Raw genomic sequence first — 15495 nt, forward strand, 5'->3', positions numbered from 1 at the left:
GAGATTTAAAAAAAGCTAATGCAAGACAGAAATAAATGTTGTGACATTGCAGAAGATTGTGGAAATGATGCCACAGTGAATGCGTGCCGTAATCAAAGCTAAAGGCGGTCCAACGAATATTAGAGTGTGACCTTTTTTTTGGCCGGGCAGTGTATAAGCAGAACCCAAACAGCTTAGTCAGAATCAACTCTTTTGGGCCTAGTCCCATACTGTCGCGGTAATTTAGTCCAAAAGGAATTACAGTGGGTTTAATATTTGGTACACTGAGGGTCTGGGACAATCAGAAGCAGAAAGTCTGTTCTCTTGTTTATTGCCTTGGCCTTCATATCCGCTGTGGGTTGCAGGTCTACTGCTTCCTCTTGCCTCTCCTGGAAGACGCCCTGTTCTGCTCCGATTCCACCAGTCTCATGCTGCTAATCTTCATCTCCTCGCGGGAGGGGCAGCACTCGTCTTCATCATCGCTGAGTTCAGGAGATTCTGTGAGGCAAAAGAAAGGTCTGAGTCAAATTCCTGCTTCTAGGACATTTTCAGTTTTACACCTGCCCGGATCAATCAATCAAATTCAATCAATCTCAATCCAATATCACAAATTACACATGTTTGAGGGGTCTTTCTAATGCTTACAGCATACGACACCCTCTGTCCTTAGACCCTCGCATCGTACAAGGGAAAACTACTAAAGAAACCCCAAAGTTAACGGAGAAAGAGGATTGAAATCTGCTACCCACGTATCGGGGTGCTTGGTCTTTTGACGTTCCTGATCTCCATCCTGTTGAGCTGCTCAAGCAAACTGTGAACCTTCAGAGTTAGACAGAGAGATTAACACATTCAGCACATACAACACCTATCAAACTACTGGCAATTCAAGGCTGGAAGCTGACAACTGAGGGAGACATGAGAAATTATAAAAGAGAAATGATGACACTATATGGAAAGTATGAGAGAGTTAAGGCACCCTCTCTTGGTCCTGGCTGCTCATCTCAGCTTTGTTCTGCGATGCTTTTTGCAATAAAGTCGGCAGGCGGTTGCTGATGTCCCTCACTTTGTCTAACGTCTCAGTACAGGATGCACTGGGCAGATCCTAAGGAGGAATCACACATATGTTAAACACTTCAGTTAGTTTCTCTCTGCAGTTACAGGTCAAAATGTGTGATGTGAGATGTTTGTATAAACGACAAGCAAACAAATTTGACTGAAAACTTGTAGATGAACAACTAGTTGAACAGAAAGTGATGAGAAACACATTCAGTCCTATAATGCTATTTTAACGCGATTCTATTAAATGTTTGTCAGTTGTGTTCCCGTCACGATTCATCAGCAGGTCAACATTATGTCTGGATACTGTACCTACAGAGCTAAGGATTTCCATCAGCATGCTCACTTCGTCTCTGTGAGCATGTTAGCATGCTATCATTAGCATTAGGATACTGTAGGTCTTAATGACACATAGTCCATAAAATAAAACCTGCTCTGACTCAACACGGCTGATCTTTGAAGTGTGCATTCTAAGGACACTTCATAGAAGTTCTTCACAGCTGAACTTTCTCATTTCAGTGTGTTGATTTTTGTTGTACCATTACTTTAAGTATGTATTCTCTGGATATATTATGGAGCGCAGCTTTGGCTTGTATGTGTATCTTTAAGTGTACAGGTGCCGTGTGAACACTGTTTTAAAGACTGCACTACATCTTTAAACCATGAGTTTAGAGAGGACCTGGACGGGCACGCTGCTCATTCGGAAGTAGATGTTGTTGACCCCCCGCTCAACATTGGCCAACAGGTCCTGAGACTGCTGCAGCTGGGCATGCAGGCATCTGATACGGATCCCTTCCTGATTCAGCTCGGCTTCCATTTCTCCCTTCAGCTCGTCAAACCTTGAACAAAAAATGTAGTTATATAAGACAGCCCCTCTCCCCCTGTGACGAAAACATGGCACTAAAACCGCTGTGCAACATGTCTGAACACTAAACTTCGAATAATGTCATTACTGTTATTCCTCCAGTACAAAGTGTCCCTATCCAGCTGTTGAGGAAGATTAATTACAGATCAGATGTGCATTATGTCTCTGAGTAACAACAGGGGACATCCATCAGGCCCAATCACTCCACTGAACCAAATCACTGCTGCCAGATGAGGCCTTCACATGATCATCTCACACGCTGTAGGACTTTAACCTCCTGAGCTCTGGGACATCACTCACATATTTTTAGTGCACATAAATCTGTTTATAGTTTATAGTCACATATTTAAATATCATTTCAGAATACAGTATTTTGATTCTACTGTTCAGTATTTCATTTTATATTCTGGTTTATCGTACTGATATGGCAGTATTTTATTTACTTATTTTATTTAGTGTCTTATATATTCATTGTGTTGCAAAATTGTGCATATGACAATAAAGCCGTTTAATTTCTTCAAAGTTGTACTGACGTAAAGGCACTATATTCAGTATCCAGAGCATTAATATAACAGCAGATCATTGTTTTTTTGTAAACATCCAGTGTAGTAATGTCTGAATGAGCAGAATGAAGTCTCTCTCACCATTTAAAAATGTTTCCCATCAATCGGTACTATCTCATTTAAGTATTTTTTTTGTGTTAATTAAATTATTTAAGTCATGAAATCTTGACTGTATTGTAATCTTACCCCCACTCATCCTGTCAAAAATAAAATTATATACAGTGGGGCAAAAAAGTATTTAGTCAGCCACCAATTGTGCAAGTTCTCCCATTTAAAAATATGAGAGAGGCCTGTAATTTTTATCATAGGTATACCTCAACTATGAGAGACAGAATGAGAAAGAAAAATCCAGAAAATCACATTGTAGGATTTTTAATGAATTTATTTCAAATTATTGTGGAAAATAAGTATTTGGTCAATAACAAAAGTTCATCTCAATACTTTGTTATATACCCTTTGTTGGCAATGACAGAGGTCAAACGTTTTCTGTAAGTCTTCACAAGGTTTCCACACTGTTGCTGGTATTTTGGCCCATTCCTCCATGCAGATCTCCTCTAAAGCAGTGATGTTTTGGGGCTGTCGCTGGGCAACACGGACTTTCAACTCCCTCCAAAGATTTTCTATGGGGTTGAGATCTGGAGACTGGCTAGGCCACTCCAGGACCTTGAAATGCTTCTTACGAAGCCACTCCTTCGTTGCCCTGGCGGTGTGTTTGGGATCATTGTCATGCTGAAAGACCCAGCCACGCTTCATCTTCAGTGCCCTTGCTGATGGAAGGAGGTTTTCACTCAAAATCTCACGATACATGGCCCCATTCATTCTTTCCTTTACACGGATCAGTCGTCCTGGTCCCTTTGCAGAAAAACAGCCCCAAAGCATGATGTTTCCACCCCCATGCTTCACAGTAGGTATGGTGTTCTTTGGATGCAACTCTGCACTCTTTCTCCTCCAAACACGGCGAGTTGAGTTTTTACCAAAAAGTTCTATTTTGGTTTCATCTGACCATATGACATTCTCCCAATCCTCTTCTGGATCATCCAAATGCCCTCTAGCAAACTTCCGACGGGCCTGGACATGTACTGGCTTAAGCAGGGGGACACGTCTGGAACTGCAGGATTTAAGTCCCTGGCGGCGTAGTGTGTTACTGATGGTAGCCTCTGTTACTTTGGTCCCAGCTCTCTGCAGGTCATTCACTAGGTCCCCCCGTGTGGTTCTGGGATTTTTGCTCACCGTTCTTGTGATCATTTTGACCCCACGGGGTGAGATCTTGCGTGGAGCCCCAGATCGAGGGAGATTAGCAGTGGTCTTGTATGTCTTCCATTTTCTAATGATTGCTCCGGCAGTTGATTTCTTCACACCAAGCTGCTTACCTATTGCAGATTCAGTTTTCCCAGCCTGGTGCAGGTCTACAATTTTGTCTCTGGTCTCCTTTGACAGCTCTTTGGTCTTGGCCATAGTGGAGTTTGGAGTATGACTGTTTGAGGTTGTGGACAGGTGTCTTATACTGATAACGAGTTCAAAAAGGTGCCATTAATACAGGTAACGAGTGGAGGACAGAGGAGCCTCTTAAAGAAGAAGTTACAGATCTGTGAGAGCCAGAAATCTTGCTTGTTTGTAGGTGACCAAATACTTATTTTACCGAGGAATTTACCAATTAATTCATTCAAAATCCTATAATGTGATTTCCTGGATTTTCTTTTTCTCATTTTGTCTCTCATAGTTGAGGTGTACCTATGATGAAAATTACAGGCCTCTCTCACCTTTTTAAATGGGAGAACTTGCACAGTTGGTGGCTGACTAAATACTTTTTTGCCCCACTGTATATAAAAAAGAAGTCTCTCTAACTAAGGACCTGCATTTAAATGTGACCCTTAAATATAACATTAGGTACTGACATGTAGATATAAAACTTAAATATGACACTTAAGACTAACATGTGAATATGTGACACTAAGGCCTGGTGCTTCTGAGCCCTATGTTACCTTGTAGCTGCAGGCTTGCTGCTGAACTTGAGCTCGGCATGCTGCAGCTGCAGCTTGGTCAGAGCTCCTTCCTCCTGCCGGGTCAGCTCCTCAGAGCGGCTCACCTCAGAGAGGAGCTGCTGCGTGGTGGCCTGCTGCGACACCACCTTGCTGACCAGCTCCTATCAGGACAGGCAGACATTACATGGTACATCCAGACAGCCGAGCACAGGCTGATTATTGGAATGACCTTGACTTCATTCACCATGCACCTACTACTGTCATGACATACAACAGTAATATCTGCAGTGTGTCACACCAATGTAAACATATTTAAAGACGCAAGACCTAAAGACTTAAGTTGATATGATATATCCACACAGTCCCTAAACCAGACAATTTCAGGGACTATTTTCTTCTTCCTTTTCATTTCTGAGCAGAGGCAATAATAAAGAATATTTAAAAAGAAATGTTAATAATATCGTTTTTGGGAGAAGGGGTAGGATTAAATAAGTGTTAACTTCTTCCCACCCCTTTTAGGATGTGTAATCGGGTAGATTATTTGTTTATATATGATTTGTAAGTTAATACTATATATATTATATATTTTTTATCAATTGGATCCTGCTTGAATTTGTACAGCATCATAATTCTCTTGTTTAATTTCAATATGATTATTATGTTTTGTATTGCTGTTTTACACGTTAGAAATAAATCAAATCAATAAAATTTGTTTTATGTTTATGTGGATATTGTAAGTCACATAGTTGATTTATTCAGTAGGAAGTCCTATAATAAGCAGGATAATGTGCATTACATCATCACCCCTGTACAAACACTGGGAACTGGGGCAACAGTTAGCCTGGATCTGTCCTAAAGTCCTTGAAGTAGAAGATTCAGCTACATTCGATTGTGATTTGACGTGTACCTGCACATCCGCACAGCCCAGAGACTCTCTCAGCGCCTCCAAGTCCTCCCCCAGCTTCATGTCAGCCTGGGAGGCCCAACGGATGTCGTGACACTGCTGATCTGCAGGGCGGAGCACAGAGCAACAAGACACAACCTCATTACTTTTTGTTCTGATTATGCATTTTTATGTTAATTTGAAGTGATGGAAAAGTTGAGAACTGGATAATCAAATCACTTTTTTTATTTTGTATTATTTTAAATTCTGTGTATTTGAGTACAAGAGACTAACTTGATACAATGAGTTATGGTTGCTAGTGTCACTCAAATTAAAAATGACTTATTCATCTTGACAAAATACCATCCCACAAGTAACCATAGCATATTGAATCATATTCAATGTGTATGATATAATATATATATTTTTAGGAAAATAATTTGAATATACAGTAGATTTCCCAAAGTAATGTATTACATGGTTTATGACACATATGCTGGTGTTAAGCCACAGGATTGTTGGCAAATACTTTGAGTTGATCAACAATTTATAATTGCAAAGTAAAAACGGTCAAAACTTGCAGGTAAATAAGAAACAAGGAAGTAGGAAAGGAAACGTTTAGCTTTTTGAAAAGCATGGGCCCAGATTTACAAACTGCTTCACCGGTGCCCGTCAAATATGATACCTAGATCCTCTGTACAACAACGACTGGAAATGGTGATACATTTAAGTATGAAAAACATAAAATGAACATCATGATTATAAAATTGGAAGACGATAATACTTTGAAAAATGGAGGTTCAGCAGTTATAGTACTGAAATATGTATTTTTATATTTATATTTAGTTACCGTTTGGATCTAGTTCTAGATCGTGCCTTCAGTTTCAGGACCAGAATGCTGACAGTGGAAAATGCTCTTATTTTGGTCCATCTCACCTACTTGCCACTTATTAATATGTCATATTTTATAAACACGTAGTGACAAATTCAAGTTTTTTACTCCCGAAATATTTAAACTGTATGTAAGGACTGCAGCAAACGTTTGGTTGACAGTTATAAGGTCATTTTAGGGATGTGAAAGCATCAATACAGCGGCAGACAGGTCTCTGTTACATTACCTGTGGCAGGAAGTGACTGTGCTGCTTCTTCTTCTTTTTCCTCCTCTTCTTCTTCTGCTTGAATGTCCTACAAGTGAAAATAAAACTATGACAAAACCTAATAAACCAAAACAACTTATTCTACCCTCAGATGAGTTTCTGTTCTGACCTGCTCTCTGAGCCTCTGGCCTGTGAGGCTGAGTTGTCCCAGAGTTTCCATTTGCTTTTTCAGCTCCTTTTCTTCTGCACTCAGTTCACACAGCTCAAGATCCATCTCTCTTTTCTTTCCCATTGTCTCATATTCCATCTGAAACATCCTGCCCTGATGGGTTAGGAAAAAAAGAAGAGAACAAACACAATCACATTGGAGATCATTAAAATATCCGAGCAGCTTAGAGAATTCATCACGGCTATAGACTGATTTACAGTTAATCCATTAACTTTAAACAAGGCTGCATAAAGTCATCAAGAGTTATACATTTCCTTCAAGCCATACGAGATCATAAATCATAAAATTAAACATAACAAGCATAAAATTAATGTACTTTTTATGGGGGGGCGCTAGTGAGCAGCGCATGGAGTAGACGTGCTTCCAGACACTCTCATATCTCATTTTATTAGCCCCAGGAATTTCCCCGATACAGTGGTTTAAAGACGCCGAGTTGCCCCAAACAGCTTCGGCTAATGCTGAGTATGCTAGCGGTGATTCTCCTAGCCTAGTTACGAGTGACGACATGGATGATATGCCGTTGATGTGGGAGAGGGTCTCCGACAAGATCCTCAAACACTTTAATGACAGATTTGACAAGTTGGACCAGACACTTCGGGCTGTACAAAGCTCTCAGAAGGAACTGCTGGACAGGGTGGAATCTATCGAGGAGCAAGTACTGGAGCAGGATAGCCGTATTAGCTGCTTGGAAAAGGCATTCTCCAGCCTGAAGAGGGAAAACACCGCGCTCAAGCTCAAGGTGGATGACCTCGAGGGGCGCTCACGCCGCAACAATATTACATTATTTTTTTCAATCGCTAACAAGCGCTTACCCATATTTCAGATACTTTTTCTAAACTCTTAACACAGACTCACACCTACAAAACACAATTGGCCAAATGGATAATTTTCTTCTCAAAAACACATTTTGTTAAATATATACTAACTCTTTATTTCAAAATAGAACACATCTTTCTCTGCACACACTAACTTTACCAAGACACTGGACACAGTCTTACACAAGGATTGACTATTTCCTGATATCTTCTGAATTACTACCCAGCATTACCAACTCTACCTATCATAATATTTTGATATCCGAACCATAGCCCGATCTCTCTTCAGCTTAAGAATATCCTGTCTAAACAAAAGTACAGCTGGCGCTTTAACCCTCTCCTCCTTGAAGACCACTCTTTCATTGAGTATATGACTGAACGTATAGATGAGTTTCTTACCACTAATGATAATGGGGAGGTCTCTGACTCTACGCTGTGGGAGGCCTTTAAGGTTGTGACGAGGGGCCACATTATTTCATTTGAAGCATCTAAAAAAAGGGAACTTAATGTTCGTCTTATGGATATTGAAAAAATGCTTCCAGTACTTGAAGAGGCCTATAGATCCTCCTTCTTACAGCCCAACTACAATAATATCTTAAAACTGAAGTATGAATATAACACTATCCTCAGCAAACGCGTCAGCAGCCTCTTACTGAAACTCACACAAAATCATTTTGAACTCGGAGATAAACCAGAGAATTTATTAGCAAGTCAACTCAGAGGTGAGCAGGCTAATCAAGTCATCCATAGGATTAAATCTAAATCAGGTCATTTGGTTACTGACCCAAAGGGGATTAATGCTTGTTTCAGGGACTTCTACAAGGAATTATATTCCAGTAAAGTAAAAGCCTCTGAAGTAGATTTTGATAACTTTTTTGCTAACCTAAATATTCCCCAATTAGATGGCACCTCGGAGATGATATTGACACCCCAATCTCTAAGACTGACCTTTTGGATGGTATTCGAGCTTTCCCCTCTGGAAAAGCAGCAGGCCCAGATGGCTTTGGCTGTGAATTCTAAAAGGCATTTCATGGAAAAATAGTCCCTCTCATGTTCAGGATGGTGAATGATTCAATAAGAATAAGAGACTCCCCGGCTCGCTCTACGAAGCGAATATTTGGTGCTTCTAAAAAAGGGAAAGGAAGAGACCGACCCTGCAAGTTACAGACCTATTGCACTTCTAAATTGTGATCAGAAGGTAATAACTAAAGTCCTGGCAACAAAGTTGGGTAATCATATATCAAAAATTGTGCATCCCGATCAGACCGGATTTGTCCGTGGTCGGTTCTCATTTAGTAATGTTCGTCTGCTCCTAAATACGTTGTATTCAGTTCAAAAAGGACACACAGGCTGCCATCCTATCTATTGATGCCCGAAAGGCAGTCGATCAGATTGAATGGCCTTATATGTTTGAGACTCTGAAACGATTTGGGTTCGGGATGGACTTTATAGACTGGATCAAAATAATTTACTCCGGCCCAGTGTCTTCTATTCTCACTAATTCAGACAAATCTCAATCTTTTGATTTGCAAAGGGGCGTGAGGCAGGGCGATCCCCTTTGCCTCCTCCTTTTTGATATTGCTTTGGAGCCTCTTGCAATGGGAATCAGGAGCCACCCATCCATGGTGTAAAATTTGGTGATATTGAGAGCCTTGTGAATTTATATGCTGACGATTTACTAATTTGTCTATTTGATCCATTAGTTTCAGTTTCCAACCTCCTGAGCTACATTAAATCGTTTAGTGGACTGTCAGGGTATACAGTTAACTGGGATAAAAGTGAATTCATGCCTCTGTCGAATGATCTGAGCCCTGCATTCTTGAAATCTCTGCCACTTAAATTAGTCACTACCCACATTACCTATCTTGGACTAAAGATTTCCAGAAACCCCAAGCTTTTACAGAAACTGAATTTCTTGGATATGGTAGACAAACTAAAAGCTAACATTAGGAACTGGAAGTTGCTCCCCCTCTCAATGATTGGCCGCATCAATGTGGTAAAAATGGTTGCACTTCCAAGGTTTTTGTACCTTTTCCAAAACCTTCCTATTTATCTACCATTGTATTTCTTTAAACAACTGGATTCAGCTATCCTTTCGTTTGTCAGGGCGAATAAACCCCCTCGCATCTCTAAAGCACACTTACAGAAGACTGTAAACAGGGGTGGCCTCGGCCTCCCTGTATTTAGGCATTGTTACTGGGCTGCAAATGCAAGGGCTCTCTCCTTCTTGCAATGGGGTTCCCCTGGTGATGACTGGCCTGCTGTCTCCCCACTCTGGTTGAAGATCGAATCCATGTCAGTTACAGAAACCTCTCTCCCAGTGCTGCCCTTTTCCAGAGCACAGCCTTCCTACAAATAACTTGGTCATAACTTCATTCTCAGAAATTCCCTGAAGATGTTGAATCAAATAAAAAAGAATTTTGGATTGCCGGATGTCTCGGTACACACCCCTATCGCGTACAATCACCTGTTCATACCAGTGCAGATGGACGGGGTCTTTCTGGACTGGAGAGAGAGGGGACTGTGCTGTATTGGTGATCTGTACATAGATAATAAATGTGCTTCATTCCTTCAGCTCCAAACTAAATATGACCTTCCTCAACCACATTTGTACCTCTACCTTCAGGTCCAGCATTTTGTACGGGGGTGTATTCCAGAATACACAGTCAAACCAAAGAGCCACATTTTTTATGATTTACCTTTCTCGCAGCCAAACTCTAAACATTTGGTCTCCCGCTTCATCACTGCTTTTACAGTACCAATGGATACCGGTCACCTCAGGCAGACCTGGGCTGAAGAATTGGGTGCTCCATTGTCTGATGAACTGTGGGAGGAGGGCCTGTCCAGTATTCAGAGCTGGTCTGTCAATTCTAGGTATAAATTGATTCAATTTAAAGTCCTACACAGACTGCATTACTCTAAAACTAAACTTAGTAAAATATTCAAATCGGTTTCTCCCATGTGTGATCGATGTGTTATTGCCGAAGGATCACTATCACACTTATTCTGGCACTGTCCAGTAATAGCTGATTTCTGGTGTGACATATTTAATTGGTTTTCCAAACAATAAACATTAGCCGGATTGTAATTTGGCAATAGTTTTTGTTCTGACAGGACAAGGGCCCTTCCTTCCCATCAAAAGCAGGCTCTCGAGGCAGGCATGGTTGCAGCTAAAAAGTTAATATTACTAAACTGGAAGTCTCCATCGTCTCCATGTTTCAGAAGGTGGCTCAACGAAATGATCTCTATTGCTAAGATGGAACAGATTCATTCTAGCATTAAAACAAATTGGAATTAACAAAATTATTTCCAGAAGGTGTGGGAGCCGTTTTTGAGGTTACTTGAGACCTAATTGTATATATCATGGGTTGTGCTGCTATGTTGTGTATTTATTCTATGCAAGCTCTGCCCTATCTTGCATGCTGACTGATATTCTGGCATTCTCTCCACATTATTTTTTGTATTGTATTGTTGTTGTTGTTTTTGTTGTTTTCTTGTACCGTTGACCCTCCTGGTGGATGGGGCAACCTCCTGTTTTGTCAGCAGCATTGCTGTTGACTGGCGGCTTTGGACTGTTTGGATTTTTAGATATGAATCCCCTCTCTTTACGTCTGTTAATTTGTCTATTGGTACTGGGTGCTTTTTGTCTGTTGTGTGTGTTTGTTTGTTTGACTGTAAACGAAAAAATCCAAACAAAGTAATCAAAAAATGTACTTTTTATGATCGTATATAATAATGGTGAGGAAACATAAGAGGGGGGTCTTGAGGGTTGAAGTACAAAGAAAGTGGGATTTTTTTTTACAGAATATTACGCGATATATGGTGTGTGTGTGTGTGTGTGTGTGTGTGTGTGTGTGTGTGTGTGTGTGTGTGTGTGTGTGTGTGTGTGTGTGTGTGTGTGTGTGTGTGTCTGCGATGCTAACCAGTGTGCAGCCTGCAGCAGCTGCAGCTGTCTCGGACTCTTTGCTTGCTTTGTCCATCTTTGCCTGTCCAATAGCAACTGCATGCTCTTTCTGCTCCACTACTCCGTACATAGCACGGACCTCCTGAACACAGAACACACTCCAAACTTCAGCTGAATGAGACCCTGTTTTTCTATTACCATGTTACTTTGCTGCTGTTTGAATACTGCTTTCATGGAGCTAGTATCTCCTTGTGGTTCTAGACTGATGTTAGAATGGCAACTTTCATCATGTAAAGACAATAGTTTGACGAGCTGCTTCTGATTCCATCTCTTCACTCAGTGGTTGACAGTGTAATAAACAGCACTGCTCACCTGCTCCAGGTTCTCCTGAATGGGTTCATAGGCAGTCTGGATTTCCCTAGCCTTAGTGATCTTCACCTGCATCTTGTCTATGTTATTCTCCAGCTGGCGTATACGCTGAAAAAGAAGCAGAAATGTTCGTCATGGGGTGAATGAAGAATACATGATCAGCCTTCATCCAGCATTTGCGGCTCCTGTCCATGGTGCAAAGACCTGACACTTGTGTTCTTATTCTCAGAGACATGAGTGGTGCTTAACAGTTTTTAATTGAATCTATTTATTTGTATAAGCTTCAGAAACAGTACACATTAATAAACTTTCCTGTTAATGTTCAGCCATCTATTCCACACTGACAGAAAATAAGCATAATACTTTATAACATAGACAGCAAAACTCACACACATAAAGCACAGCCCAGATTAAAACCAAGGAAATACTGGAAAACTATACATAATACAAAAAAAATAAGCATGTTTCAGGTCGTTTACAGAGAATAATTAAATACTTCTTGGTGTTAAGCCTCATTTTAAATGAAGGATAGTGAAAGGTTAGCAGACTGAAGTGTTTAAGGTCACATATTTGTCTCTTTTTTGGTTTATACTGGTATTATGGGTTTTCAAGAACATGTTCACATGCTTTATTGTTCAAATCAATTTAGGAAATATTAGATTAGAAGCATTTATTATCATTATCCACGAGCAAAGGCTACTCCTTTTTAAGGTCCCATCAAAACATTCAGAATAGACGGCATTAAACAACAAAGACATGCAGCATTCATACATACATAAAAGAATAAGGAAATAAAGAGCAGGAATTCATTCATTAGTAGAGCAAATATGTATGTGTGTATAATAACTGATATGTATTGCACATGTATGGGTTAATGCACAGGGGAGGGACATGCTGTATATTTGCTCATACCGACCTTTAGAAAAAACTGTATTCACCAACTATCTACATGCTCCATATAGCACATTTCAACTGAAATGTCATTTCATGCACTTCAAAATGATATTTTTCCAGCACCAGGCCCATCAAAATCTAAATCTTATTATTGTACCAATACAACAATGTTATATTACTCAAGGTAAACGGAAGCAATAGAAATGTTACTTGCGTAAAAGAAGAGAAAAAACACCTTTATTTTTACTAGAGGATCTTATTCTTTGAATCCAGCTGTTCTGTGCATGTTAAACACTCAAGGGTCCATATTGTTGCCCTGGCATTGTCTGTTAATACTTCACAGTATTTAAACAACACTTAGAGCTATTTTATAATAAAAAAGGCCTCAAAATATAACTACTTATAATAGGGGAACTTTAATGGCAGATTCTTGGGTGCGGTTGGTTTTGTGCATTGTAGTTTATAATCAAGGATAATGCTGCTGCACTAATCAACATTTAATAGTTATGGTGCAGAAGAATATACCCTTAATGGTTCCACAAAGGGGAAATTTAAATTCTGCATTTGACCCATCCTAGTGTTAGGAGCACTGGGCTGCCATATGAACACCCCCCCGCGGAACAGACTTTTTACAGTGTGAGTCTGTGATGCTCCTCTCTAACCCAGATGTCCCTGCACACACTCACCTGCTTACATGTGTCTTCACTGTTGTAGGTTGTAGGCTGGAGGTCCATTGTTTGCAGGGTCTTCTGAAGCCCCTTCAACTTGGCTTCTTTTTGCTTCACGACAAGCTTGAGTCTGTTGTGCTCATTGATCAGGATCTTCTGCCTCTGCTTCTCTTTTTCAATTTTTTTCTGAGTGGAAATCAAAAACAAATACATTAAATATAAGTTCCCAATGAAAACATTTCTTTGCTAATGAAAGTGTATTTGGCAGGTTTATGGTTGTATAAACCTGTAAATGGTGCTTTGATCAATCATTGGTGGAAAGTACATGCTTGAGATACTTTAAATATAAGATTTACATTTTATTCCACATTATATTTCTACCTAACTACATTTTAGAGAGAAATATAATACTTTTGACTCCAATACATTGATTTGATCATTTAAGTGACTTAACAGGTACAGATTATCAATATAAAAATACAATAATCAATTTAAAATGCGTTATATGGATAAAGAAGATTTTTTTTGTGTTGATGAACAACCAATCACCTCCGGCAGACATCTTTCCTTTCTTTCGTGAAGATCAGTATACAGTATGAGAAGTTATTCTTATGCTAATTCTTAAGTAAAATTTGGAATACGAGATTTTTGCTTGTAACAGAGTGCTTCTACACTGTAAGTCAAACATCTTTACTGAGCTTTACCTCTAGGGAGAGGTCAGGCTTTTGTCTTGATGGAAGTTGGTCATGGATGTCCAACAGCTGTTTTGCTGCACTGGCTTCAGCTTCCTTGCATTTCCCTGGAAATCAAAAAAAGAGCCTTTTACAGATTCATTTAGTAAAGGCTTTTAATAAAATTATTTAGCAATAAATATCATAAATAAAAATTCCCAACTAGCTAAACATAGTGTGTCTCTCGAGGTGGATTTAAAATGTATTTAATAATGGACATGTTTGTTACTATACTGTTGTTTTATGATGATATGAAAGAGGGTAAACTTTGAAACACTATTATCGATTTATTTTCTGTAATGATGCAAGCTTACACATTGTTTCTTCACCCTGCAAGGTACAAGGTTTCAAGAGGGACTTGTCTTTGATGTGTTTTAAATAGGCTAACTAGCTAACCAAATTAACTAAGGCTAACTAACTGAAATATTCATTTAAAGATTACATTTCACTTACCTGAGGTTTTGACTGGATGATGAGTCGGACTCCTTGAGTCTTTCATCTCCGTAGAGGAAGTTGAATCCATGTTTGTTCCAACCACACTATCACACACTTGTGGTTTAAGTTAATGTTATTTGAATAAATGTGCTTTATGTTTTGGTAGCTGTAATTATTTCCAAATGACTACAGAGTTCACCCCGTCCCCCTCGGTTACCGTTGCTATAACTGTGGAACATTCTATTCTAGGCACAGAAGCAGTTAAAATGTCAACTGACAAACTTACCACCCTAACATATTCATTTTTTAAACAATAATGCTAGACCCTAGAACAACCTTAATGCAACTCTATAATGTTTTTGAATACTTTCAAACCTCAACTCATGCAGTTTTACATCTGCTTCAATGAACACACAGCTCTTGGTAGCCCAACTTTGGTCAGCCAAAGGAAACATATTGACTGGCTAAGTTTGATATGAGACCTTCTGCTGCTCTCCACGTCCTGGCACCGGGTTTAACATAGGTTGTTGGACATGATCTGTGGCTACATGAGAAGGAGGAGAAGCAGCAGGGTGGTCCTTTCAACACACGGCTATGCTGTGGGGTTAGTGAGAATCAACTCTTTTGGGCCGAGTCACATACAGCATCTTCTCCATCTCCATTTGAACAACAAGAAGAGCCCCCTGCAGCTCCAGAGAGGAGAGAAATGATTGAGTCACCTGGGATCTCAGTAAAGAACAGAGAGAAGCTCCCATGTGCCCGCAGGTCAATTCCAAAACAGACAACAGCTACAGCTCGTATTGACACACCATCACCCACAGGCAACATCAAACTGACCTAGAAAGAGAAAACTGGAACAAAGGACTGGAGAATAAAATATTGAGTGGTATTCAGACTTACAGCTCTGTTTTAATGAAACTGGGAGCAAAAAGACAAGTAAATGCAGCTAATGGCTTAAAATTAATGGTGGAATTCAATTTCAAAATGTTGGTGTCAAGATTCTGAATTGCTGCTGTTGCTTCGAA

At 39.8% G+C, this 15495-nt stretch overlaps 1 protein-coding gene across 1 annotated transcript; it reads right to left on the minus strand.

The window, feature by feature from the left end:
- Nucleotides 1-4441: 4441 nt before the first annotated feature.
- On the minus strand, nt 4442-14589 carry LOC134861724 (golgin subfamily A member 6-like protein 24). Its single transcript, XM_063879149.1, has 9 exons — nt 14489-14589; nt 14009-14103; nt 13323-13490; nt 11746-11850; nt 11393-11515; nt 6595-6747; nt 6447-6513; nt 5353-5453; nt 4442-4606 (listed from the first exon to the last, which is right to left on the minus strand). The coding sequence occupies exons 1-9, from the start codon at nt 14556-14558 to the stop codon at nt 4442-4444; spliced, it is 1047 nt and encodes a 348-aa protein (XP_063735219.1). The 5' UTR covers nt 14559-14589.
- Nucleotides 14590-15495: the final 906 nt, after the last annotated feature.

This window comes from Eleginops maclovinus, chromosome 3 (assembly GCF_036324505.1).
Source record: "Eleginops maclovinus isolate JMC-PN-2008 ecotype Puerto Natales chromosome 3, JC_Emac_rtc_rv5, whole genome shotgun sequence".
NCBI classification, from domain to species: domain Eukaryota; kingdom Metazoa; phylum Chordata; class Actinopteri; order Perciformes; family Eleginopidae; genus Eleginops; species Eleginops maclovinus.

Bases quoted from the DNA above. Each gene is read 5' to 3' on its own strand.
- LOC134861724 (XM_063879149.1), bottom strand. From the start codon at position 14,558: ATGGATTCAACTTCCTCTACGGAGATGAAAGACTCAAGGAGTCCGACT. The intron at 13,491-14,008 runs GTAAAGCTCAGT...ATTTCCACTCAG, and splicing joins AGCCTGACCTCTCCCTAGAG to AAAAAAATTGAAAAAGAGAA. The intron at 11,516-11,745 runs GTGAGCAGTGCT...TTCTGTGTTCAG, and splicing joins TTCAGGAGAACCTGGAGCAG to GAGGTCCGTGCTATGTACGG.